Source organism: Anabas testudineus, chromosome 7 (genome assembly GCF_900324465.2).
Source record: "Anabas testudineus chromosome 7, fAnaTes1.2, whole genome shotgun sequence".
Lineage (NCBI taxonomy): Eukaryota > Metazoa > Chordata > Actinopteri > Anabantiformes > Anabantidae > Anabas > Anabas testudineus.
In genome coordinates this window covers 16,295,274-16,322,960 of record NC_046616.1, presented here as the reverse complement: position 1 = coordinate 16,322,960, position 27,687 = coordinate 16,295,274, and the positions used below count along the sequence as shown (strand labels likewise).

General features: G+C 41.3%; 1 protein-coding gene across 1 annotated transcript; it reads right to left on the bottom strand.

The window, feature by feature from the left end:
* Nucleotides 1-235: 235 nt before the first annotated feature.
* LOC113167546 (poly(rC)-binding protein 4-like) lies at nt 236-27,550 on the bottom strand. Its single transcript, XM_026368257.1, has 14 exons — nt 27,374-27,550; nt 17,989-18,178; nt 17,775-17,798; nt 16,595-16,627; nt 15,147-15,263; nt 12,353-12,484; nt 10,044-10,172; nt 8,914-8,988; nt 7,776-7,847; nt 5,755-5,796; nt 5,581-5,656; nt 4,998-5,047; nt 1,950-2,119; nt 236-1,182 (listed from the first exon to the last, which is right to left on the bottom strand). Exons 2-14 carry the CDS (start codon nt 18,094-18,096, stop codon nt 837-839), a joined length of 1,374 nt encoding a protein of 457 aa, XP_026224042.1. The 5' UTR covers nt 18,097-18,178; nt 27,374-27,550; the 3' UTR covers nt 236-836.
* Nucleotides 27,551-27,687: the final 137 nt, after the last annotated feature.

The window sequence follows — 27,687 nt, the reverse complement described above, 5'->3', positions numbered from 1 at the left end:
ATCCAGAGCGTGTTTAGAAAAAAACTAAAATATCCTGGTTCTCGCATTGCATCTCATTGTGCACGTGATTTCTTACTGGATGTCTCTTCCTGTGCTGCTACATTAATTTGATACTGATTTAGTTCAAATCTACTGTCCACTATCTGAATACCTTTAAAACAATTACACACACTGTGTTTTACAAGTAAAACGTAGACAAGAACTCGGAGACAGATGCATTCACTGTGTCAGGAAACAAAGATTTTTAATAAATGAAACAATACTAATAAATAAAGATTAAACAAGTTGCACATTCAAAAGGAAAATCCAACAAAAATGAACGTAACACTGAGCAATAAAGTACAGTACTATAGCACAGATTATTAAAAAAAAATCCCCCCACACATTTACAAATTTTCTTAAAAACTTCAAGAGCCAAACATAGACATTGTATAAAAGCATCATACCGTAGAGCATTTGTCATCTGAGTATAGTTTACAAATTTATTGAAGGATAAATACTCATAGCCGATCTCTAACTTGAGAGATACATGTAAAAATAGTTATTTAGACATGTATCTCTCAGGCGAGGTGCCAGCCCTTTTTTAGAGTGATCAATAACAGTGATGAGGTGACAATGAAAGCAGTCCATCGATTCCATGGGAGACTCACAAATTATCTATAACCGTAAATACGTCTTAATAGCTTTATCCACATCTCCATTGGTCTCTTCTCTGTTGGTGCGTCGTAGGATAAAAGTCAAGAGCATCTCTGCCAGCGGATATGGCTACATCAGGCGTTTGTGGAAGAACACTGCACAGCTGTCCTTCGTCTCACCCTCCAGACACAGAGGCTACATCAGTAGGGTGCGAACTTCTGTCTCTCTGGCTTTTTGATGCAGTTGGCTGAGGAGATTTTGGCGGTGTAGGCGGCCAGAGTGGTGTGGGAGGGCGCTGCGGTGACGGACACAGCAGGGGTGGGGCTGGACAGAGTCAGAAAGGGGACGGACTTCACCCCCAGCAGGCCGGAGAGGGGCATGGCACCATAAGGGGTGCCCAACACATGTGCTGGAGTCAAGGCGCCCACGGCGGCCAGGGTGGGTGCAGGGGAGGCAGCTGGGGAGGCTGGCTGGGTGAAGGCCATGTTGAGGTCGACCGGAGTTGCCATGGTGGCTGCCTGGGCCGTGGATTTGGCTGTCTCTAAACTATAAGGAGGAGAGAGGATAGGGAGACACAGAGTCAGGACGGAAAGCGAAGATTAGAGGATTATACTGTTGCTGCAACAGTGGGTGAAGTCTCTGGGAAATAATTAAAGGGAAACTCCACCAATTTTTACATAAAGTCTGTTGTCGAGCGTTGTTGGGAATACTAATGCGTGAAAGAGCCTTTCGTGGTGTTAGGGTGAAGCTGATGTGACGCCATTAAACTAGTCAGTGTCCACTGGTGCTGAAATCTCTGAAGGTGTGGAGTTAGTAGAACTAAATTTACTCAAGGTTTGCAGCTTGAAGATACCTTAACTTCTACTTTTAATAAAGCTGCATCAGAAAATGTACTTTGTACTGTATACAAAAGCAATAATAGCACTTAATATTCTTCCTCTTATTTTTAGGTATTTGTATACCTTCATTCTTCTCATCCAGTTAGTCTAAATGAGAGCTTGACCTCTGAGACCCCAACCATACTATACATTTCTTTATCTTTAAACTGTGCACGCTTTTTTGAAAATCCCACATATAACAGTGACATGAAATATTTGTTCTAACAAACACTGAATTCCAACATTGTTACTATGAATATTATGTTACTACAACGCTGCTTTTGCTCATTTTCTGAAGGCCAATTACCAGCAGCACTAGGACATATCTCATTATCACTGTCACTCTGTAGCATAACCTTTAGCCCTTGAAACCTGCATTTCTCTCAGGCCTGCACAGTTATTCATTAGATGGCTGTATGTGCCACTGGGCCTTACCAGGAAGTAATGAGGTACTGGGCCAAGTTGATGCTGACCGGTGTTCCTGTGATAGTGACATGGCGGTCACTCGTACCGTCCAGCTGGCTGCCGATCTTGATCTGAGCTCCTGATACCTGCCTGATCTCGTTGATCTTAGTGCCCTGACGACCAATAATCGAGCCGATCAACTGCAAAAGAACAAGAGGAGACACATTTGTCAGTCAGATGCTAAGATGAATGATTGATATTGTATTGATATGCAGACGAGGACAGAAGACGTGCTTTACAAGGATATAGTTCAATAAACATCAGACTGAACACAGCTTTTACCCATTGTTGGTTATGTTATGCTGATAAAAGTGATTTTTGGCAAAAAGGCCAAGAGCAAAACGCCAGCAAAGAAAAGTATGCAACGCTGTTGAGCTGACTTAATGCAGACCACTTCAAATATTGCAATTACATTGTTTGTCTTCAGTGGAGTGGTCATCCATCATGCATGTCAAAACCACTTTCCTCCACCCCCGAGACTCCCTTAATTGCTACTGCGTGTGCACCGGTAAAAGAGACGAGAGAAGGCACATTTGCCTCTCATTAATCTGAGTGGGTAAAAGGTTATTGATTCCTCGGAGTGGTGATGACTTCCCAAACAAATCACTTCCCAAACACATGCCGGCTAGATACATCTCCGCACTAATGGAAAACATAATGGGAAAATAACTCAAATATATAATATACAGTCTCATCGGCTTGAGTGTTCTCTAGGCTGAGAGCAGATTAGACAATGACATGAGTTTTATTGCATTCTCAAATACATTATCACGTTTGTTCTGCTTTCATGCCTAACCTGGACCCCTGCCTACTAACGACAATAGATATTTAACAGACTCGAGTTTGGGGTTGGGTATCAGCTCAAGTGTACAGTGTCAAGGCTGACAGCGCTATACTGCCAAATATCTAATAAGTGGGACGGACAGTGATGAAGTAGCTCTAGTATGTGTGTAGAGGTAGAAAAACACAACACACACAAACACATGGAGTGTGCTGCACTTGTCCCTGCGTTACACATTCCTTTCCTGAGAAGTAAGCAGCCTGTTTTTACAATGTATGATTTGTCACACAGTGACCTGGTTGGTCAGCCTGGCTATTATTGTCTGAGCAGTTTATTGGGGCGGGGTGGTGGGGGGTTGGAGAGACTTACAGAGAGCGGCCAAAAGGCAACTCTAGAGACAATGGCCGCAACAGACCTCAAATCACAGATAACGTCTCTCCCCCACCAAGACCAAGACTCTCCACTGGACTCTGGCCTTTTACACCAGCTGTCAATGGATACCAGCTGTCAACGGCTCGCCCACTTTGGTGTGTATGACCTCAGACAAAAGCATTCCTGTATGGACAACCTGAAAAAACACTTTAAATGCAACTACAGCTAAATAGATAACACAGGGGGCACCTCAGGAATGCCTGTTCTAGTTACTATTTTACCTTAGCATACAAACAACAGTAATGCTGTACAGTCCTGGTCTTCAACTATAAGTGGCCTACATTTGTTGAGTTCCTGCTGAGGCAGTCATTTGAAAGGACAAGGGAAGAGGGATGGGATGGTGAGCGTGCAGCCATTTTTCTTCGGGCGAAATCTTCTTTGGGCAGAAGCACGGTGCATACTGCTGACTGGGTGTAAGCACTTTCTCAATGCACAACTCTCCTTCAGCGCTCAGTGTGTGAGCACAGAGAGATATTGTACAGTGAGAGTGCGGCCAGCGTGAGGAGGGGGATGGAGGGCTAAGGAGGCTCAGTCATGGCTGTAAGTCCTCTCTTCTGGAACAATGGCTGGAGCTTACAGCTGTCCCTGCCACGTATAGCACTGGACTCCTTCATTCCTCTGATGCATTTTGCCATGTTGGGGTTTACTTGAGGCATTGTAGGGTTGTGGCATTTTTCTTTACACTACAGTGAAACACTGAGCAGATTAATTTGTGGGTTTTCTTTTTTCTCTAATGTAAAACAAAAGCAGCAAAGGAAATATATTTTATTGTCTGAAAGGTTTTGTTTTTTTGCACTATAAATTTTATGTCCCATGAAAAGACCAAAGCAAACAATAGATTGATCCTACTAACAAGTGTCTAACTTTACAAACTGTATGACACAGGCCTCCAAGACAATTATTCAAAATGATTTAATTATTAGAAACACACACATAAGCTCTATCGATATGAACATGCTCATAATAATGGATTAAAAATGACTACTGTAGTTTATTTTGAGTCAATCATACAAACACTGTTTACTGCCATAAATAGTGTGTGATAAGCTGAGCTACGTTTAAGTTTTTTTTTTTTGAATGATTGTGGGTCTGTTATAATGCTGCACACCAGAGCTGCAAATTAAATCATAAATTATAAATAGCTTCATTATGAATTTTACTTTGTAACTGAGCCTTTTTTCTTTTTAAAGTTTTATAAATGAAATTCAAAAAGCCGTGAATCACTACAATTAATAAACAGAGGTTCTCTGTTCAAACCAGCCAAATGTAACAGGAGATTACTCATGTGAAGGGAAATGTCTGACTTTATTTTGAAGTGAATCTTTGCATTCTGATTTCCACTCCCAGACTGGAGAGACATTTCATCAAACCCTGGTGGAGGCTAAGTGAAGAGCGAAAAGGATCTTCGTCTGTTTTCTTATTGGCTGTTTTGACAGCAGACAGCTTCTAAGTAGGTCAGAGAACATGAGAGGATTTACTGAGCACTCATGGGAGTCACTCTAAGACACTGCAAGTGCAGCCCAAACAATAATGCGAAAGGATCCATATCAGCTCAAAATCGGCTTTAACCTTGAGTTAGTCTGTGGTTTGAGTAATGACGATAATTAGTAAGTTGCCAAAATGTCTCTCATCCCCTTTGATGTCTCTTTGCAGTTGCAGCTACCGCATATGAAATCACCTACTATGCAGCTGTGCACGTGTGAGATGAGCACCGACTTCCTCTTGTTTTTCTATGTTGTTCACATGGGAAAATCATAACTTAACAAAAAATAAAAGCTCAAAAGTTATGTGTTACTTCTCCTTACATCATTGGGAATAAGAAGCTCCTGAGATGTCTGAGAGTTTGAGTCCATCCCTGATGAGAGAAAATACAGGCATCAACTGAGTAAAATTGACACATCAGACATTTAAATAGTCATTCAGCTCCTTTAGTTAATGCAGCCACACAAACCACCACTGACATGCTGGACAAAGCCTTTGAGCAGAGAACTGCTAGATATCGTAAAGGAGTTCATTTCCATTTTAATGGACTGATGTTTAACACAGCATTCATTCTTTTCTTTCGCCCAGTTCTCTGACTTTGGAGAACGTATCATTTCATATAATAATTTCTCTCTAAGACTGGATGATACGAGAGCACTATAAAGACTTCTTTCCACCTTCCTCACTTGCACAAGCACATTGTCAAGACAGCTAATGACAGCAAGCCTTTACTTCTCACACCCAAAGGCAGGTAGGATGTCTACGAGCTACAAATAGATGAGCAATGCAAAGAAAAAAAAAACCTCTGCAAGCTTACCTTGCTTAAGGCATTTTAATGTAACCATTCACTGTCAGAGTAGCAGTAATAAAATGCAGAGCAAATACTATTATTACTTCTATACACACCAGGTATGATGGTTGATGAAGGCTGGGCAAGGTGACTCAGGCTTTGCTGCATTGACAGCTGATGCAACTTGGCCAGCTGCAAAATAAAAAAGGACAAATAGAAAGAAGTTGATGCAGCATACACTAAATTAAACATGCTTTAATAAATTATAACATATCTAGAAATGTTCATACCTCTGAGTGTGGAATGCCATATTGGTTTTGCAGAGTGTACGCCTGAAAGAGAGCATCCTACATTAGGTAAATTGCAGCAATAAAATAACATCACATGCAGGTAATAAATCTGCAGCCCATTAATGGAACTACTTCTTAGTCAATACATGCCTGTTTTTCAGAATAAGTGAAATGCATGTTGGTAGTTCAGTCCAAACCCTCTGAGTGCATTTACACCCAAATAACAAAACCACATTTCTTATTTACCTCCTGTGGTCTGTTCCAGTGGAACTACCATACTCTTGGTTTTATTTATCTGGGTTTTGAAATATACATAAGCAGAGATTTCTGCCTTCAGCCCAATGCAATAGAGGTCAATGTTTTTTTTTACTCCTTTGGAGCTCACAGCAGTGATGATAAATAAAGGATTCACCAATAACATCTCTGTCAGGACAGATTGGCCCTGATCCTCTGAATAATACACAGACTCTCAATGTGAACAGTGTTTTAAGATGTTTTTTCTCAGTGTAATGTACAGTAGCAAATTCTTGGTGTAATATGTAGAGGACTACATGAATATTACAACAGTACAGTACACTGCTGTGTGTTTTAGCTTGAAGACTGGCTTTACTTTTCCAGATCCCATTGGTCTTTGTCTAAAACTAATGAAAGTAATGGCAAAATCATCCTTAATAATTTTCCTTAGTCAATTCTTCTTTGCATTTTTAATATAAAACACAGGTATACCTGCAGGTCATTCACGGAGAGAAAAAGGTAAGAGGTTATTTCACTACTGCACATATTCACATCACAATTGCTTTGGACAAATTAGATGTCAAAGAGGAAAAACTGTGGGAAAATAAAACTAAGACTCCAACGACAGATTTAGTGGAGAGGGAAAGATTTGGGAGGAGGAGTGCTGTTTACTGGCAACATCAGTCTCAGATAAATGAAAATCCATTGTCCACAGTTGGATTCTCTGAGACAGAGGCGTTGCATCATTTTCTATAGTAGCACTACTGAAACGTCACAAGTCCAAATTTATTCTCAATTCTCAAAAAGTATGAAGTTGATAAAAACAACATGTTTTAAACCCTGTGTCGCATGGACCCTAAAACAAGAGCATTCATTTTTGTCAGTGATGATTTTTCATTGTGGAAGCTGCTGTTTATGTTTTTGTTGTTCTTTATAAAAACACACATTGATATATTTACGTTAAATATAACATAGGCTTTGATATTTCACCAGTGCGAAGCTGCCCTCATTTATTCTCGTTTCTCACATCACCGTCATCTAAAAATTAGCTACATTATCGCCCCTCCCCCAACACTATCTAAATAATGAAGACTTACATTGGTTAACCTCATTTTCATCTCACTCCACCCATCGATACCTTCCTCTAATTAGTGAGGGTGGTGTCTCCCTCGTTTACAGTTATGGTCCGAGCAGACAGCACTTAGTTTAACTCAATTCTGCCTGACGCCAGCAGTCTGGATACTATTACCAGTCCATGCTACATTATACGGTCATAAACCAGAGAGGAGAGCTCAGTGAATTAGAGCTGTGTTTATATAGAAAACGGCCATCTTTATCATGAACTCTTGACATTTCATTAATTTATTTCTTCAATCTACGCCTTCCTGGAATACAGGAACTACTGACAAATCCTCTCATGTTCCAGGAGGACTATTCCTAAAGCCCAAATGTTTCTGATGCAGAGCTAGGGAGGACTAAAAAAGATATGGCTGAACGGTGGTGGTGGTGGTGTGCAATGGCATCGTGTTTCAAGGGGGGTTATAGCCTCTCATGACAAGCTAGAACAATAGCTGCAGCTTATGCTCAGCTGTTGTTTTTAATGCCTCATGCCAGATGATGGACTGTGTAAATTTGGACATACCACACAACCCCTGATCTCTCTCACCACTCAGATCCTCACAGCTCTGAAACTCATTCCTCCGCTCCACAGTGAAGACCAATGTTTGAACCACAATAACATTTGGGGAGTTTATTCATAAACCCATTGTGAATGGTTGTGCAGTTACCTGCTGAAGGTCCAGGGCACCCTGGGTGACTGAGTAGAGTGGGTGGGGTGCAAATTCTGACGCGTCAAACACCTGAACAAGACATGCGAAGAATACAAAGTTAAACATTTAGCATATTACAGAATATCTTTGTGTCGATCTTACTGTATATTAGTCTGGATTGTCATTATTTTTGCACTGAGAGTAAACATGTTCTTACCACCTGAAACCCACAGTAAATTTAAATGAAATTTTTTCTTTCACTACATAACAAATTTGGTCAGAGATGGTCTGTGGAGGTTGTATTTCTGACACTTTAACACAGCTAACAGGCTTATACTGTAGGTGGTGAGTCACCCGCAGACCCTTTCCCAATTCCACTTCATTTTCTTTTCTGACAAATTACACAAACATCCCATATGTCTTTGCAGCCTTCATTAAAGCCCTCTCCCAGTGGCCAGCAAGGTTTAATTTGATAGCTTATTATGAGCAATATCAAAATACCAAACCATTCCAGAAATTGACCAGAGTCTGTGGGAGCACAAACAGCGTCAGAACTGCTGACAGCTATGCAGGATATCTGGCTGCTGCTGCAGCCAGAGGAGACGGCAGGTCTCCAGTCTCACTTGCTAATCTTGTCACTTGCTCCATGGTAGGGTGGATGTCTGTTCCTTCTCAAACAGTAGCAGCACACACCTCAAAATTTACACACACAAAACCTGCCCAAACTCCACTGTCTTGTTTGGACACAAGGGTTAGCCCACAAGGCCCTGCTGAAAGGTTTGACTAATGGCACTACCATCTCCAAAATCTTCTTCAGTGACTATTTGCAGTGTAAATATAAAGTAAGTGTGTCAGCCCTAATGCTAATTCAGCAGATCTTAACCTTTTTGACTACTGGCTACACCACCACAACAACTGGAGGACTACTATCTAATAAACTGTGGACCCCCAGATCCTTGTCATGTCAAGCCCCACCTTCATGTAAATCCTTGTAACTAGAACAATAGTGGATTTTGGACGGAAAAGATGAAGAAGACCTCCAGTTTACCTATAACTCCTTGTTAAACCTAGTCACTTTAAATATCCTCAAAGAAGACCATAGTGTCACTCTATCTTTGATAAGCTATCCAACCTGTGATAAAATCTCTACTCTCACCTGGTTTCCTGCGATGACGAGAGCAGCCGGTGACGGGCTTGGGCGATAGGGAATGGTGGCACCCTTTGGGGGAGACTAAGGAGTCAAAAACAAGACCAGGGGTCAGAGGTAGTATTATATTTATATATTTATTGGGAATATCATAGACATACTCTGAAATGATGTGAACATTTCTGTCAAAGAATGAAGTCTGTAAGTGCCAATGGTGAAGAATCAGTGACAACTAATAGTGAGCTAAACTGCTTATGACACTGACATTATTTCCTTCCTTGTTTTTCTTTTTATAATATCAATCATTTATCGTTCATTCACTAACAATTTGACGAAGCATAGTGAAAACTCTTTGTGGATAATACCTCTGAGTTTTAGTCTGTATTAGATTTCAAGGTTCTGCAGTGCTTTGCCCTCTGGATAAATCAAGCATCCTCTGCCAAGGAGACATTTCTTCAAACACCAATAAGAAAATGGAACATGACACTGTATATCTGATCATGTAACTGCAGTATTGGTGATTCGGTTTTGGGTTTCGTGGGAGCAGTCACAGAAAATTCTTTGTATGACTTTGCATAATTTAAATCTCGGAGCCAAAAGCAAGAAGCCGCTGGTACAGAATCCTAATGAAACTTGCAAGCCTTTGAAGAAAGCCCTGGAAAACTGGATCAAACTAGCAATTAGTCAGTCAGGTCCAGCTGCATTGCTAAAACAAAAAGGACTTGTGCACTTCCATGAAGACACAGGGAGAAACTGTGCTTGGGGTTGTTTTTCTCTTATCTCTTCCTCGATTTTCTCAAGAGAGCTGTTGTCTAAAGGTGGACAGATCTTGCTGCAGGCCAGTTTGTTTTCTGTTAGTAGCTAAGGGTCCTCTCCAACAACACTGAGCCCTGACCTGAGAGCTGCACCTTTTGACTCCTTGTGATATCTTACCCAGCAGATTACAGCTTAAATCATGGACAGCATTTTATAACACTAGACTGCAGTCTACCGCTGCAGTGGAATAGGCATTAACTGGATGCTAGTGAAATGAAAACGTGCATGTCCCCAACAATTATTCCATGCAGTTGCCTTTGACTAAATGTCAGCTAGATGTTGGTGTAAATGTGGAGTAAAGTGAGGAACACTGTGATTCTTACCTCCAGGATTACCGTGCAGATGAGCTTGACACACTGGATTACTGAGTCCTGATTCCCAGATATCGTCACCCCTCGCTCAGTGGAGTTGGGCAGTAAATCCCCTGCCACCTGTATCTGAGCTCCAGTGCTCTGCAAATGATAGGGGTTTAAAAAAAAAAGATTAGTTTGATGCTGGAGATAAGACAAGACGTGATTACACTGCTGTGGCTTTTTTCCGTGCCTCACTGTTGCCTCTGCCGACCTTGTATTTTTCTACCTTTTTCCGAAGACGCTGAAGTATTTTTAACGTTAAATCCCGTCAGATTAAAGATAAATGAAAAGTCACCCACAGTAAGAACATTCTCTTAATTTTAGCTGGCACATTCCTAAATTAGCATGTCTGCAGGCAAGGAGTAAAACTTCACAGATAGTATGTCCATCCATTGATGTCTCTATCAGACTTGAAGAACACTGAAGGCCATTGTCAAACTGCACAAACCACACAATGCTTCTGTTAGAGAGCGTGCATCTTGTGGCAACCAATGAAACAAATCAAATCTGCACCTGAAACAACTTTGGGATATGAACAAGACAACAAAATCTATACAACCACATAAAAAACAACTGGATGCCATTACCGGTGAAGATAAAGGCTAAAATGAGAGTGACTATTTGTAGAGTGGTACAGAGCTAAAGTTACAGTCAGATGTCTCTGGCAATAGATCTGATAAATGTAATCCCAATGTTTCAACTAGGCCTAAATGTAGTCAGGAGTTTTTCCTTTTCAAACCTGCCACTGCTGAGTCATACAGTACTGTATGTTTTGTTAAAGGATCTTTCTGAGCTGCATTGTCTCACTAATTTCCTGCCTTAATCATCATCCAATTGTAGTCTAGTGCCAGCCTAAGTGCAGATAAATGCCATCTGTAACAACAAATACTTCTGCGCAGTTTTATCTATAACGTTCTAGCTTTGTGAATTGCTATATTTTTAGCCCTGATAGGAGCATAGCTGTGAAGAAATGTCATTTGCTTAATGACTTTACCATCCTGACTTTTTACTTAACCACATCTAGCAACTGTCTCAGCAACTACTGGAGAGATTGTCATGACATTTGTCATGTTCCCAGGACAACTAATTTAAATTACTTTAGTGATCCTAAGACTCCTCACCTCGCACCATTGCCAGATCAAACATTTGAATATTGATGTTACTACTGGTGCTGATTTTGGGTTTCCTGGCGTAGAGCTGACTTTTAAGCATGGTCTACATATTTTATCTATCATATCTATCTACATATTTTTGGGGGTTCATTGTCCTGTTGGAGGACCTTGGAAAGTCAATACAATTCCCAGTAGCTAGTATTTATGTACAATTGTCTGAACTAAAGATCTTGGAATATGCAGTTGTTTGTAGAAATGGCTCCAAGAGACATTGCTGGCGTGTAAATGTGCCATCATCTTTCTCTGGTCTGCAATGAGCCGCTTGGACTTTCCTGTACTTGGTCAATCTAAAGATTTCAGTCTAACAAACCTTTTTTTAATGCAGGCACAAAGAAGCTTCAAGTTGTCATGATCACTAACAGGAAGTTAAGAGGCCCTGTAAAATTAATTTACAGTGGAACAGCACCAGTCTGAGTCTATGTTGATGTCAAACAATCCCAGATGAATTAAACCGTGTGCATAAAAACACATCATTACTGGACAGAGAATAAATAAATAATAAAAACTGTGCAAACAGCCATGTATTTATGATGACTATTAAACAGCTAAAGAACAGAAATGGGTCCTAGCATGAACATTAAACACATCACTCATCAGTGGCTATTATTTCTAATTACTAACTATTTCACACTTTGGGTCCAACAGCAGACAGTTTATATTTGCTTCACTAAGTTGACTTACTATTAATGCTTGACCAACTTTGTATTCTGTTCTATTTAATGCAAATTCTGCATCCTCACTCACTGTAATTTTTGGGTTCTGTGACAAATTATACGTGCATTAATTATTTTAATCACATTTTGCCGTAGTAAATAAACTTGATCACCACCTTTCCAGATATTTTACTGTTATATGCTAAAACTTTGATTACCGTGAATCTGAATAAGAGCATTTAATACTTACAGTATTAAAAGTATAGATGTATTTGTGCAATCATGCAGCAGAGTAAAAACAACCAAACAAAGAAATTAAATATCTGTCTATTCCAGCTCCAGCCTCTTCTTTTCTAGGAGCAGATTTATTCTGCTCATATTTTCAGTGTTCAACCAGCCTGTGCAGCGAGAACAGGGAGGATGGAGGGAGTGGATTTGTGTTCTGGCTACTTACCTCTCGGATTTCCTTTATCTTGGCCCCTCCCTTCCCAATGAGAGAGCCACACTGGCTGGCAGGGATGACCAGCCGCAGGGTGACCGGTGGTTTGGAGCTGATGGTACCATTGGCCACCAGTGCAGTCAGGTCCTGCAGGAAAAGATCAGACAGCAAGGGGTCAAATTAGAAATCAAGCTAGACATAATTCATTAAAGCATGTTAACTCCAACAATTAGGACTGAATCAAATGTATTATGGTTTTAATTTGGGATTCACGTTAATCAAAATATAGATTCATTTTTATAGATTAACTAGAGTAACTTGATGCTGTTCTCAGACAAAAAGAGTAAAATGCAAATCTTCCAATTATAATATGCCATATTATAATGGGGTAAGTCAACATTTCACTGCTTATTAGCATTTATGCTATACTCATAATTTCTTCATAATTGCACACAATCAAGCTCATTTCTACCAAATCAAGATTAATCAAACAAACAGGACATAGGATCCAAGTGGCAGGTGAAGTGTTGGGTTGGAGGAAGAAAGACTAAATAGCAATCTAACATCTCCACCAAATTAACCTTTTTCTCTGTATCTGTATGTTTCAGCTGGAAGAAAAGTCCACACGAGGCTGGTCAGCAAAGTATGTTCTCCAGTTCAGTGTAGGCTATTTTACTTATTTATTAATTTTATATGGACTCCTGAGATCTGTATAAAAGGGGAAACATTGATTGAAATACAGCTAGTGAGCAAATCATGCTTTGAGCATTTTACCCCTGCAGAATACACTGTCCAGATGTCCTTCGTACTGCCAGGACGCTGAACGTGCTCACCTTGGGTAAGGAATAGTTTGACAATTTTGGTAAATATGCTTTGTCTTTTTCTTGTTGAACATTAGACAAGAAGATCAATTCCACTCCTGTACTACTTTACATTGGATATGGTGTTAAAGTCTAGAGATGGTTAAGAGGGGAAAGATCATCATTGTTTACCTTAAATAGTTAAGCATGACTATGTGACATTACAAGTAGTTCACATAATTTCATGATTTCTTCAGTAAAAAAAACATATCAGTCAAACATTTGTAGTTAAAACAGATCATTTTATATGTCTGTAGGGGAACTTTAATTATGATACTATATTTTTAACATCAAAACAAGCAGTCCAGAATGAGTGCAGAATATGTCTAGTGGTGTACTGTAGGTATTTAATAATAACATATAAAGTAGTTGGACCAGGAACCTAATTGATTTGAAGAGTTATTACAGCGCAGGTAGTAAACACCCTCCAGCTCTGCTGTAGGTGGAGATTGAGCATTTAATTAATGAACAGTCTGTCTCTGTAAACCTTTGAAATGTAAATGCACTGCACTGTCTCTCTTCCCGTCAGAATTCAACTCGATAAATGTGGGACACTATGTAAAAGCACACTGCTTAGTTCTGAATGGCTTGTACTGAGGCTTTATTGGTATTGACCAATAAAGTTAGAGTTTGACATGAGAGGGGACAGCATGAATGTGTGGCCTCGAGGGATTGTACTTATGAAGGAAGCTGCATTATATCTCCAATAACTGTGAACTCTAACTTTGAAAAGCATACTCGGATGCAACTCTTGTGCCTCTCTACTCCGTGTCTATATTTAGTGAGGCTCTCTGACGTCTTATCTCATTAGAAGAGGTGCACACAGCTTGTCTGCACAATCACTAGTCTCTGGGTGTCATTTTCTTGATTTGATCTAAAAATATGAGCCATATCTTAACAACTGTGAACGTTTTCATACTTTACTGCTCCACCTCAGCAAAAAGAGACCCTCAGAGCAAATTGGCGGATATAACACTGGGCTACACAATCACCACTCCCACAAAGAGATGCTGGGCTTAAATCCCTGAAGCATATTTTGTTGCTGCTGGGGTAAGGACACCAATACAGGGAGAGCATGTGGTTTAATGCATGTTAAGCCTCTACACCTGGAAACAAATAACACGTATGATACTGTAGTGCATAGCTGCTGATATCAGAATACATGGCAGTTTAAAGACAAGCAGAAAGTGATCAAGTGCCAAATGAAAGATCTGAGTGAAACTATCAGAGATAGAAGCAAACACAGAGTATAATACTGAATCACCAAAAACATTATTCACCTATGTTTTTTAATTAAAGGCATCGGACATACAACAACTCAACTACGGTGGAAGCTGCACGCAGTGGGTCAGCCAACACGTTGCCATGGAAACCCAAGAGTTTCAGGGTTGAAAAGAGGTGAATGTGAAAGATCTTTAATGAATACTGCATTGTGCTCCCAGCTAGCGTGTGTTTACTGAAGGCTGTCGACGTGAGCAGGCAGCACCTGTTTCCTTGCCAGCATCTGCTGCGATGCTAAATCAGAGTGAGGATGGTTCTCATTCCACTATATTAATTAGAGCAGCGATGGACAGTCACTGTGGGGATTAATAGCACAAGGACCCTGTCATTTATAACTCACAAATAGACCATGAGAAGATATACAAATCCTTGTCATTAACAGGTACAAATTAGTCTCATTTACACTTTTATTTAGTGGATGTGCTGCACACGAGTCTGTAGATATTCATAAGAGGCCAAAAGGGCAATGACAAAAATGATGAGCGTGATCAACTTGCTGCACAACACACATCATGAATTCCACATTCAAGAGTCCACGTGTCTTTGCACAATTCAATTGCTATGAATCACTTCGGTTTCCAGCAGTGAAAGCACAGTAGCGATGTGTGATGCCCTTCTACCCCTTGCATTAGAAGATAAACAGTGTCATGCATTGCAGTTTCACTCACCTCCTCCAGTTTGTATGTGATCATGGTGAAAGCTCTGAAGACGCTGTCTGTGGAGCCAGTGATGGTGATGATCCTCTCTGGACAGGAACCCTCTGAGATGTTGACCCGAGCGCTGCTCTGTGGGGACAGTGGACACTAGTTCATGTAATGGTCAACTTTAAAGGAATAGTTAGCCATTTTTCTTAATTGCTTTCTTGCAGCTAGTTAGCTGAGAAGCCTGCAAACAGAGGGAAACAGCTATCGAGGCTAAGGCTCCAACTGTTATGTGACGTGAAAGTGACACTGATCTTTTCATCTCTCACCAAAAAAGCAAATGAGCACATCGTTCAAAAATACGAAACTGTGGTTAAGGCCCCACATATGTACAGTGGCCACAGAGGTACTGAACAGCACAGCACGACTGGTAAAGTCAAGTGACATGAGGTGAAGCAGGTGAGAATGAAAGCTCTACGGCACATTTCTGCATCTCAAACTGACAACCTAATAAGAGTTTCACCTCAGGGTATTTCCCTTGCTCTACGCTCCTTCCATTTTGTGTCCTTGTTAAAGTCACATGAGCAGAAACAGGACAGTGCTCTGACCTTTGGGCCATTTTTCCCAGCCTCCTCAGTGACTCATGCTCCCACTGTGGCTGTTAGGCCTGGGGAGATATGGACAGGAAGAGGCTGATGCAGTTTGAAAGTAAAAAAGGCCAAAGCTGGCTGACTAATGAACTGGACAGACGACTACCATGGGCTATGGATTTATCCAGCAGTTTTGCTGGGCTGCGTCGTCCCATGACCTACAGTAACTGTTTATCCTTCTGCCTCATAAAGTACTACATAAAACCTCAGCAGCCAGTGAAACACTCAATTGTGCCGCCACAGTGTCAGCCTAATTACTTTTAATACAAAGAGTTAACCAAGCGGTATTAGTTTGGCTGCACCCGTGAGATTTAGAGAGAGGGAATACAAGAGCTGACAGAGAAAAAGGAATCAGGACAGGAAAGAGGATTTTGTGCCAGAGCTAGAGGAGAGGTCGTGAATGATGGTGAGAGAGGATTTAAATTAAAAAAGGTGCCGTTATTGCCCAAAAGGCAATTTGGACAATGTACCTCTTCTGTATGCTTTTCAGATTCAAAGCTCCCAAACTAAAGCTTTATTATTAATGCACACAACTGCCAGAAAGCTTGACCAGTATTAAAGGGCCCTCTGAGATTGAATTATGTTTTCTCTCGAGATGAACCTACTAGACTTGTGACCACAGACAGAAAAATTCAGAAAATAAAAGACTCATGATCAACTCTTATATGGGAAACGGGAAACAGAGTGTGTTCATTAAAGCTGCATGGCACGCTGGCATAAGCATATAATCAACATTATCATAACATGCTAAGCAGACAGTACAAACATGCAAGTACAAACGGCCTGCTGGTGAAAAACGGTGGCTTAAAACTGTGCACACTGTACCTCTTCTCGTATTCGTTTCACAGTCTCTCCTTTCTGAAAAAGAGAAGATGCAGAAGGGCAGCTGTAAACAGATTTGAATGTGCTTCGTTTTGAACGACATGCAAACCCTGCTATTTCACACCACGTAAGTCTGACTGAAATTTTGCAGAAGAAATTTCAGCTCGAGTTTCAATCTGCAAATGTTTTGTTGTTGCTGTTTCCCCTGCACACTAGCTGCATATCCCATGTGTGTGAAGGCCTCCTGCCAGGCACAAGAACATCCTCTCCTCTCCCCCATAATCTTTTGGTTAAAGTCCGTCCTCGCTGTCACGCCTCTGTTCACACCTTCATGCACCTACTGACGACCACTTCCTTATAAAAACAGCACCATCTCACAGCCTGCACTGCACCGTTATTTAGCACACGTTCTAGGAAAATGTTTTGTGTGTGGTTCATTGCGACTTTGCTGTTGCTTTTCTATTAGCGAAAAAGAGATAAGACGTTTCTGATAGTAAGGAAAAAAAGGCTCGATGGGTGCAGTAGCAAGTTATTAGCACAACTACTGCAGATTAAGTGCCTCTCTCTGTTGAGCTGCACGGTTTGAGCCAAACTCATCTTTCACTTTCTCACTTTCTCCAATTTTCTAGCTATTTGGATTTTGGTAACACATTGCAGCATCCATTGTGATATCTTTCTTTTCAACACTCACTCTTTTTTGCATTCATTTATTTCATTTTTGTCTGTGTTTCTTCATCTATTGGTCAATTTGTAGGTGTTGTATTACAAGCCGTGATGGCAGGAAATACTAAAGCAACACATTTCAGCCAGGCCCTTCCGAACAGAAACTAAAAGTGCCCACAAGGGGCCAACAGTATTATGTCTTTGGAGCTCTGTTTCAACAGGAGACTTGCAAGCAATACTCTAATGTTTTTGTTTGATGGATTACTGTGTTGCATTATGATTGGTGCCTATAGCGGGAGGTCTTAAGAGGGTTAGTTTAAGGCAGATAAAATGTTCTGTTATTATGATGTAAAAGCTCATTGTGAATCCACAGGGCAGTGTAATGAATCAATAAAGGATTAAATAACAGAAAATAAAGATGCAAATAAAGATCTAATAATACAGGTCATAGTTTAATAAGAGTGCATTTATATACTGTATGTAATATTTTGTGCAGAAGAACAAAAATAGAAATTCTCACCTTGCCTATGATGCTGCCAACCTCCTAAAACAGACAAAGATAAATATAATTAAACCTTACAATTACTACCAATACAATTATTATAAAAAAAACATTTTCCTATTCAGGAATCCTGTGAATTTGGTGTATAATTTGTAGGGCAGTGAAGAATATCCTCAGGAAATCCTGCAGCATGCCGCCATTTCTAAACAACTCAAGCAGAATGCTTTTTTACCTTTCCATGCATGAGCAGTCGTAGCGTCAGGGTCACTCCCAGGCCCCCGTCCCCAAAGTCCTGCTCACAGTTCATAGTGACGTGGGAGTGGCACGCAGGGAGACGCATGAACAAGGCTCATTCGCTGGTCACGCCGTTAAACGAAGGCCAGCTCTCGTTCTCTGGCTCTCCGAGGTCCTTCAGTGCTGCTCTGAGAGAGAGAGAGCAAAATAACGACTGAAACCTATTCAATAGAATACACTTTGATTTGTACCAAAACCTCTATGGTACCAAATCAGTGTTCCAATCAAGCACCTAAACATAGACATTATATTATTATATTATATTTTATATTATAAACATTATAAACATGGACATTTATATTCATACATAAATGATTTCCTACATAAATGATTTCCACTCAAGGTTTTACACACAAAGATATTTAATGTCACATGTTCCAGTTCACGGTAGACTGAATGATCACTTCCAGAGATAAAAGAAATTCAAATCACAGGACAAATCATAGCTAAAACCATCAGATTTAAAACACTGAAGATCCTCTCACACATTGTATTCCTAGATCTGATATGTGAGGAACAGTTTGAGTTAATGGAATATTGATAGATATCCATAACAAAGTCATAACAAAGACCACGGTGTGTGCAGGATATTGACCATAAACACTAGCAGTGTCAGCGATGCTGTATTTCATCAGTGCTTTGGGGTCCTACCAGGCTGTGGGTGGCCATCACAGACTAACACGCTACAGTGTCTGTGTCTTCATTAACTGGCTAACTTTCTCTCACAGTCAGATGAGCAATTTATAAAATTAGAAACAAGGAAAAAAAAGGTCCTTTTAGATGAGCATGGCATGAGATTCATGCAGATTTAATCAAACTCAATTTAAAGCAGCAATTGAAACTCCACAGAGTTTCTTTGGGGACCTGGTTTTATCTCCGTCATCACAGTCGCTGGAAACTCTGCTCTGACTTCTCTGGGAGGACTGAGCAGAGTTAATCCACAGAAAGCAGACGAATAGCATCTGCACTGATCCCAGAATGACAATGTAGCAGCAGCAACATGCATGTCACTTAGAAGGCGTATGGTATGATGATTAATGTGCGAGTCACCTGCTTACAGTCTCAGCATGATGTGTATAATTAGATCACCGAATCATTATAATTACTTTTTTTTTTGTGCTGATTTATATTTCCTTGCATTTGTCAACAGAGACCGGGTTGGCAGGTGAATATGCAATAGATACATTGCTAAAAATTAACTAGAGTTACTGAATTAACGTACTTAAGTACAGCTTTCTGGCACTTTTCCCTGAGCAGCTTGCATATTCATTTAATAAAATAGGATGCATTATTGTAGGTTAAAATCACCAACAATAGGCTGAGACATAGTAATTACATTAGCCCTGCCTTTACCAGCTGTTACATAAAAGCTATACTTAGCCATTAATACAATAACATAACATTAAATACAATAAAATCAATAATTATATAGCCTATGTCTATTTTCAAAAACTACTCATCACAATTGGGTGCTTGCAAAGACACATTCAATTGCTCATATAATTTTTTCTAAGATGTCACAGAGCTTGACTGCCTGGATATGTTTTGCATTCCCTTTCTGGCTGTGGCACAAACTGACAATGTGTCTTTTTGATGGGTTAAATCGCATCAAATCAAACTTTTTTGCTTATTGGAATTGACTTACAAGACTACCAGTTAGAAATTCATCTCCATACAATTTTCATCAATACCAAATACATCTCAGGGGGTTGACTTAAGAGCAGCAAAAACTGGAACATTTTGTTTGCCATCAGCTGCAGATATAAGCACGAATAGTCATGACTTCGAGGTTGATCGATGCATCCTGAGCGCATGTTATCACTGAGCACATTTGTGCAACCCGTGGGCTAACTTCATTATGTTTAGGCACTGAAGGGCATGGCTAAAATGTTACCACTTTATTGCATTAGGAGTTAATGATTGGAGGGATCATTATGTGCTGCTCTGTGGGTTGATAACAAGGCATGTGCTCTGTGTCTGCGTGAGGGCGGTAAGCCTCTGAACTCCTCATTTCCAGAATCCCAAGCAGCAGCGTTCCAGGATGAACAGAGCCCCTCTGTTCAACGTTAGATTCAGAACAGGGAATTAGCAAAGTGCAGACTGCAGCGCCAGGCTGCCAGAAAACTGTCCGAACAGGATATAGATGGAGAACCCATCTACTGTTGCGCTCCTCAGTCACCAGTCGTGTCACCTTGGTCCTGCTCTGTCCGACTGAACCCAGTCAGAGAATGTCTAGCTTGGCATTCACAGGTCTAATACTCAGGTACAACAAGTGGTTAAATACTGTATTTATCAACAATAAAGATAAGACCCATTCAATTACAAAAAGAGGCCATAAACCAGAATTAACATATAATATCATATCATGATTTTTTAAATTTAACTTTCATGATGCGTTCAAAAAAATATGTCATGGATAAACGCAACCAGCGTCCATCCCTTGACAGGTGCCAGCAATCCAGTTTGTTTTTTTTGTTGTCATGCTTTCAGAAGCCTCCACTCCAGAGACACTGTGAAGATGAAAAGGATGTTGTACAACCCGCTCGTCTAGAGGACTGGACACCTGTTCCGAGAGGCAACCATGTCCCGGCCACAACCAACAAACAGAAGGCTCCAGACTGGCTTAGAGGAAGTGAAGAAGGAATGTGAACATGCCTGGTCTCCAGAGTGAAAAATGGCAACAGGGTTCCCCTCTGCAAACGGTACGTACAGAGGGTCACGAGTATCGAATGTCTGTTTGATAAACACACAGAGGCAGAGAGGATACAGTGTCCCCAGAGTGGGCGCATATAGTGCAGTAAGTGAGAGGGTGTCAACGTGTGTCCACGCGTGCGGTGAGGGCAAAAGGTGAGGGACCACTCACACACGTGCTCCCACAAGTCTCCACACACACACACACACACACACATGCACACACACACACACCCAAAGCAGCCACATTCAAGGGTTTGTGTGCACACAAAGCCACATACAGCTGCACGGATGAAAGCAGACGACAATTCACACACAGAAAAGCGTCCTGTGGAAACACAAGCGTGGACAACCTTTGATCTGCTGAGACGTTCCACCGGAGGACTATCTGCTGCTATCTGTCATGAACAAACTCGAACCACTGCCATGTTTGAGTACATGGGATGACACAATGAGAGCATCAACTCCTGAGGTAATGAGGATAAGGAAAACATCACATTAAACACAAGAGGGGAAACAAACAGGGTCCTCTAGGCTCCTCTTCACTAGCGGTCAGTCAATCTCCTCCAAACTTAAATTAGACCCTCAGAGAATAAACGCACACTTAGGCACACACACACACACACACACACACACACACAAACACACGTAAACAAACTTTACTGTCATGTGGAGCATCTGTCTATGAATCAATCAACAAAACTGAAACACAGGAGTGTGTGTAGGACTTCTAAACAGAGGTGAACACGCTGGATATTTCCGTTTTAGCGGAATTACAACTTTGTGCAGGGGCTTCTTGATTAAATGAGCTCGATTCTATGTGAATGAAATATTCAAAGAGGGCCTCCATGTTTGGATTAGCTTTAACCACATCACAGCCACGAGTCATGCTGGGATTCATCAGTAATACTGCTTTATGAGCCGTGCCACAGAGCGCTATTAACACTGCTGAGAGAAGCTGCACATACAGCCTGACACTTTTGTACATTCACACGTATTCATTTGGCAGACTTAGTCCGGAGCAATGCACAAAAGAGCTACACGCTGAGCCAGAGAAGCACCTCAAGGAGTTTTTAATGAAAAGCGCTTCACTATTCACTCTATGTTCCACCTCAACGGGAAGTGAGCTACAAGTTAAGTCGACAAAACAATAGTTTGAGAAGGAGCTGGGATACAGTCCAGCGGTAGGTAGGTCATTCTTCAAAAAGGACATGCAGAAATGATGCACACTTTATACATGTGTGCAATCAAATATGATATTGTATCCTCCACTGACTGTAGCTACGGTAAACAATGCTGCTCAGAAAGTCCAAAAACAAAATCCTAAATTTGTTTCAGTGACAAAAATATTCATGAACAAAATAAAAATAAAATATTCTTTGTGTTTAACAGTCAGAATTCAAATAAAATAACAATTTACCTATAATGTCATCAATAGTGACACAGGACATAATATGTTTTCAAGCCCTTAGTATACAATCTATCCTGTAAGTCTCTGACATGACACTATAAAACAAAGTTCACAGTGTGAGTGTGAACAGGCTTCCTCGCCAAAGCTGCTCTTCCACTGTCTCTCCACTAAAAAAGAGCAACACGACAGAAGGAGGGAGCTTTCGCCGTGAAATAGGAGAGGCTTGAAATTAAAGAGCAGTGTTTCATCTCTCAGCGTGTCTGTCTCAACCCTGTCACATATAATGGGAGGGGTCAGCCCTCGGCACAGAGGGGACTGTCCTCTTCTATCAACCCCTGGCTTCATCTAGCGATAACGCACAACCGTGCCAGCCTGCAGTGCGAGCCGCCTGTCAACCGCAATGCCCCAGGGGAGGGTTATCAGACCCCTGGGCTGCCTGCTGCTCCTGGAGCCAGCTCGGCTTCCCCGCGGCAGAAAGAAGCAACAGCCGCGATCGCAGCAGCCACGGCACCTAAATGTGGCCTGATACCGATAAGATTACCCTGAGGCAGTGTGTTTTTATTCCACAATCGGAGGCATTTTAAAAACTGAATGAAGCTACAAGATGTCCCTGAAGATTACGCAACCAAATCAGATGAAATCAAAGTGCAGTCACAAAATTACTAATGTAAGAATTTCTAAACTACAAAAGCTCTGTGAAGTTGAGGTTATTTATAACACAACATTATAATATATCTCTCTAATTCCCCAAACCTATTTTTCGACTACATTAGACCTGGGAGTCTCTTATCAACACACAAAAGCAAATTATATCTCACCATTATACCGTCAGTCCACTTTTAGCAGCGTGATGACAGCTCGGCAGCTGGAGTGTGTGCAAATTATTGACATCAGAAATGGTTGCTTCCTGCCATATCTCAGAGTGACGTGAATCAATACTTTCAGGGCTTCTTCTTGTCACAGCAACTTACAATCATGTCAATCTGTCTACACGGTTTAGACACACATCACCTCCTGTGGCAGAATCTGCATAATCACAAGTGAATCCAATAGCTAATGAACAGCGCCGTAATTGACACTCCATTATGGCGGTCTATCCTAAGCCATCAGTTTCTGTGGCTGTCGGACTGGAGCTGTATTTAGTTAGTTCTGGCTCAGTGCTTATTAATAAGTGCATACTATTGACGAACATGACCACCCTCCATGAAACGTGCATTGATCAAGTGTTGCTGTTGTTTTTTCGCAGAGCATCCTGTCTCCTCATTAGGTTAACCTGAGATCCTTTCTGCTTCTCATTATTGCCAGAAGGGATGAAACAAAACAAACATACAAAAATGAATCTTACAAGGCTGTGTCTCTGGACGGTCAATTGTTGGCTCCCAAGCGACGGCTGGTTCCAGACACACAGTGACACCGTCTGAGACAGTATTTATGTTGGCTTTAGTTAGCGCGGGGGCCAGTTTGGTCCAGGCTCATATGCTGAACGCTTGTCATTTGGCTTTTTTCAATTACTTTTGTCTCTATAATCAGCAACTCATTACATTCAAGATGCTAAAACCTAAAACAAAATGCTAAAAAAAAGGGAAATCTGTTGGGACCTAAGCTTCTATATGTTATTGATTTCCTACACTAACTTTAGGAAAGCCTCTGTCTGGAGTTGGGCGATATGCTGCTGAGCTGTTTTCAATAGATGATACAGTTTGAGTTCCCCAGAGTGTTTATTCCTCTGCATTCAGCACTGGAATTTTTTGGTCATTTGCCTTGGTTTGCCTTACAATGGCATGCTTCTTATTATTAGAGAGTTTCTATTAGGACCATATATCATTCTGAATGGCTTTTTGGCATGGTGGAGAATACATTTTGGCAGGGTATTAACTCTAGCTTTTATCCTATCCCTCTTACTGGATGAAGGTCACTCTCTCTATCTGCAGAATGACTTTCCTCTCTACTCTTTCATCCCTGCTTTCCTCCCATCCTCCACACCAGGGCATGAGTCAGAGAATCCGACACCTCAGACGAAAGCAGAGGAGAACTGTAGCGAGAGAGACAAACTGAGAGAGAAAGACAGAGACGGGGACAGTTGGTGGGAAGAAAGAACGAGTTGATCGATATTTCTGAGAAACACGTAACCTGAGAAGATGTGGACTGACCTTGCCTTCCTTGATGCACAAGACACTGTATTAAAAACAGTAATTAAAGTAATCAGTGCACAGATGGTGCAGGAGTCCTTGCACAGATTTACTGTACACTATCCTTTAAAGTAACATACAGTACATCTGCAAAATTACTGTTTACAGCATCAGTAGGCTTAGGTTAGCTAAGCTGAAGGTGTGTTGTTTGCTATACAACAGCCTCATGCACGTTGAGCTGAAACTACGTATTACATAAGCTTCACAACAAACTGAGCACAAACCCAAAAATAGTGCAGTCCCTGTTAAATATTTCAGGCACTCAGCAGCTGAGGGGAGGGAGCGGGGATAAAGCGCTTCTCTCCTTGGTCACAACACAAAAACACACACATATACACTGATGCAGATGGCCAGTTGAAAGAAAACCTCCCATTTAGTGTACTGTAGAGCGAAGAGGATTACTGTCACAAAGGTAGTCTGTTCATTTATTTGCTTTATATACAGCACTTTCCCATTTGGGCTCGTGTTGCATTCACCTTTCCTTATTCCTTCAGTTGCTTAAATCACTTTTTGTACAGTATAGGCAGGATGAATGCTGCCCTTTCAGGCTAACTTCTGAACGAAATAAATCATGCTCATGGGACTCTTTGCGAGACACAACAGGAGAGTCATGTGGCCCGCTGGGTCAATCTTCAGAGCTCAGCACAGTGCTATCTTTTCATGGTAAGGACAGCCCGCAGCTCTGCCAACCACTGGGTCAGTCTTAAGAACAGCAGCGAGGGTCACGCTCTGTGTCAGAAGAAAGGCCCTTTTCATAGCAGAACAAGAAGAAATCTGCTCTGTTTATATTCATGGAATCCGCCAGATCATAAATCAGCTGGTCATGTGGTACTGTATCATGCCATTCCTGTACATCATAGCCTATACTTCAGGGTAAAACATGCGAATAAAGAACGCATCGCAAAAAAATCCATTTTGACCGACACAGCTCGAGAAAGTAGGGAACTGAGCCTCGAGGGTCCGTAGTTATTAGAAAGCGACAAGCACAGGTTAATTGCTCAAATGCAGGTTAATTGCTACAGGAGATTTATCTCAAATATTGGAGAGGAAATTAATTTGTATCGTAACAATACTCCTGTGACAACAACAACAACAACAAAATGAACGCCTGAGTGAAGATGAGACTGCTTCATGAAGCGCTTATTACATGGTGTAGGTGAGAAACAGAAACAACGTAGGACCAGTTTGATGTTCATATGAACTCAGGTATTATGCTAATTACATAATCTGCATGTAATTTAAGACGTTTCAGCAGTGGAAACAACAGTGCAACCCAAGTGTTGTAAATGGCTAAATCTTTCCAGAAGAGCTCTCCTTGTATTCTGCTGGTCAGTAAAAAGGTGAGTGAATATCCATGGTCTCTCTTTGCAGAACGGTTTAATAGGGTACAGCTGCTGCACTGGGGTGCATTTGCTTGATGACTGCGAAATAAAACTATGCATTGTGGTTGTTTTTCTCCCCCTTCAGTCTGCAAGAACAGCATCTTAGTAGATGAGAGGGATTATTGGCAGTTCCCAGACGCTGGAGCAGCACGTGTCAGGTCTGGCTTCTGTTATTTATGAAGCCTCTCAGCCCCAGCCCTCACGCTGCAGCAGGGATGCAGGTGGGGTTTCATTATTGAAGATGCTCTTCCACTTCTTATTAGATCTCCGACTCTCAGAGTGCATTAAGGAATTGCATTTGGGCAGAGAGGCAGCAATACATGATGGTCTGTCTTTGTACCCCCTGGAGTGGAGTGTGTGCCTCTCACGTCAGCCAAATTGTGCTGTATGTCCTATTCCCTTTCCACAATAAATATGGTGTTTGCACTCAGGCAGACGCCCCCCCTTCACCACACACAGAGGAAATTTCTACTCCATATTGATATCTTGCAGTTTATAGTAACACCCCAAGTCATATGCAATTCTACTATTGTGTCCTGATTTCGTGTGCTCATGATTTCCTTTATTGATCTGCTGGTCCACTCTCAGGCGTTTCCTTTAGATTCTGTTAAACTGAGGAGGCTAAAGTGGATGATGAGTATGTAGGATTTCAAAATGACAAAGATTAGGTCTAAGCATACAAACATACAAACCCTCAATGTGGTTAATTAACATGTAGACAATTCTGTTTGTGCCCTAAATGAAAATGAACACACAAATGATTATTTACCGTCTGTAATTATAGCAAGCAAACAGATACACTGGAAATCTGGCAACTGTATGAGGAGAAGGACAAATAAATATAGCCGTGAACTGAAGTGTCTGTAGTAGTTATGTACTACAACTAGACTGCACTTTAAAATAAAGCACAATAGAGAAAACACGATGAGCCAAAATCCATCTGCACCGACTTTTGGTTTTCATTTTGGCCCCTGCTAATCAAGCCAGCTTTCCTATCCAGTCTAAGACTAATGCAATTACGCATCTTGGTGAATAATGGTGCTGTCACACACACTCGCTGTCTCAGCACCAAGCAGGCGCCCACAGTGCTGGAGTTGTGGAGAATGATCTTTGTGTTCAGGACTGGCCTGGCCAACGCGGTCCACTGTCATAAAAACCGTCCACGCACAATTCCCCCTATTGTGTCCTCTGTCTCACTGTGTCCCCTACTCATCTGGCGACTTTCTGCCATATGCTGGATTTAACAGCACTGTCAGTGTATGGCATCATTAATTCAGCTCCATGGCATGGATCTTTAACACATCATTTCATCCTACAGACTGCTCCAGGATACTCATGCGAGCGCGTCCAAGTACAACCATGAGAATTTAATTAGTGTAGTTTTTTTTTCAAAAGGCAGAATTGTTATAGTATTTGTGATTCCTGTGATTTCTGGCTTTTATTTTGTTGATTTGGTGATTGTTATTAAGAAGAGTATGTAGGATAAGTTTAAAATGTGCACCTCTGTTTCCTGTCATTTAACAACACATCAAATCTGACAGTCGACACAGCGATAAACGCGCTCACCTATGGCACAGAGCTGTTTCAAGTTGAAGAGCTGGGAACATGCTGTCCAAAATAAAAAATTAAAAACACATCTCAGTGATTTACCTGTTTTCATGTAAAAGGTCGCAGGCTGTAGTTTCCTCTAAAGTATCCCCATGGATCTGTGTTGACCGCGTTTTGTATCCACATAGAGTCCAATAACACGAACGCGTAGTGCGCACTGTCCTCCCGGTGTGTCAGCAGACTGGAGAGCAGGGCGCCTGTGAGCTGAGGAGGGGAGAGAGACAGAGACAGAGAGACACAGAGAGAGACAGAGAGACAGAGAGAGAGAGAGAGAGAGAGAGAGAGAGAGACAGAGAGAGAGAGAGAGAGACACAGACAGAGAGAGAGAGAGATGCAGGCGGGGACCACCCCGCTCA

Excerpts from the sequence above, each read along its gene's own strand:
- LOC113167546 (XM_026368257.1), bottom strand. The coding sequence starts at position 18,096 with ATGCGTCTCCCTGCGTGCCACTCCCACGTCACTATGAACTGTGAGCAG. Across the intron at positions 16,628-17,774 it reads TTGGCAGCATCATAGGCAAG|AAAGGAGAGACTGTGAAACG; the intron begins GTGAGAATTTCT and ends TCTCTTTTTCAG. Across the intron at positions 2,120-4,997 it reads AGCTTCTTATTCCCAATGAT|TTGATCGGCTCGATTATTGG; the intron begins GTAAGGAGAAGT and ends GTTCTTTTGCAG.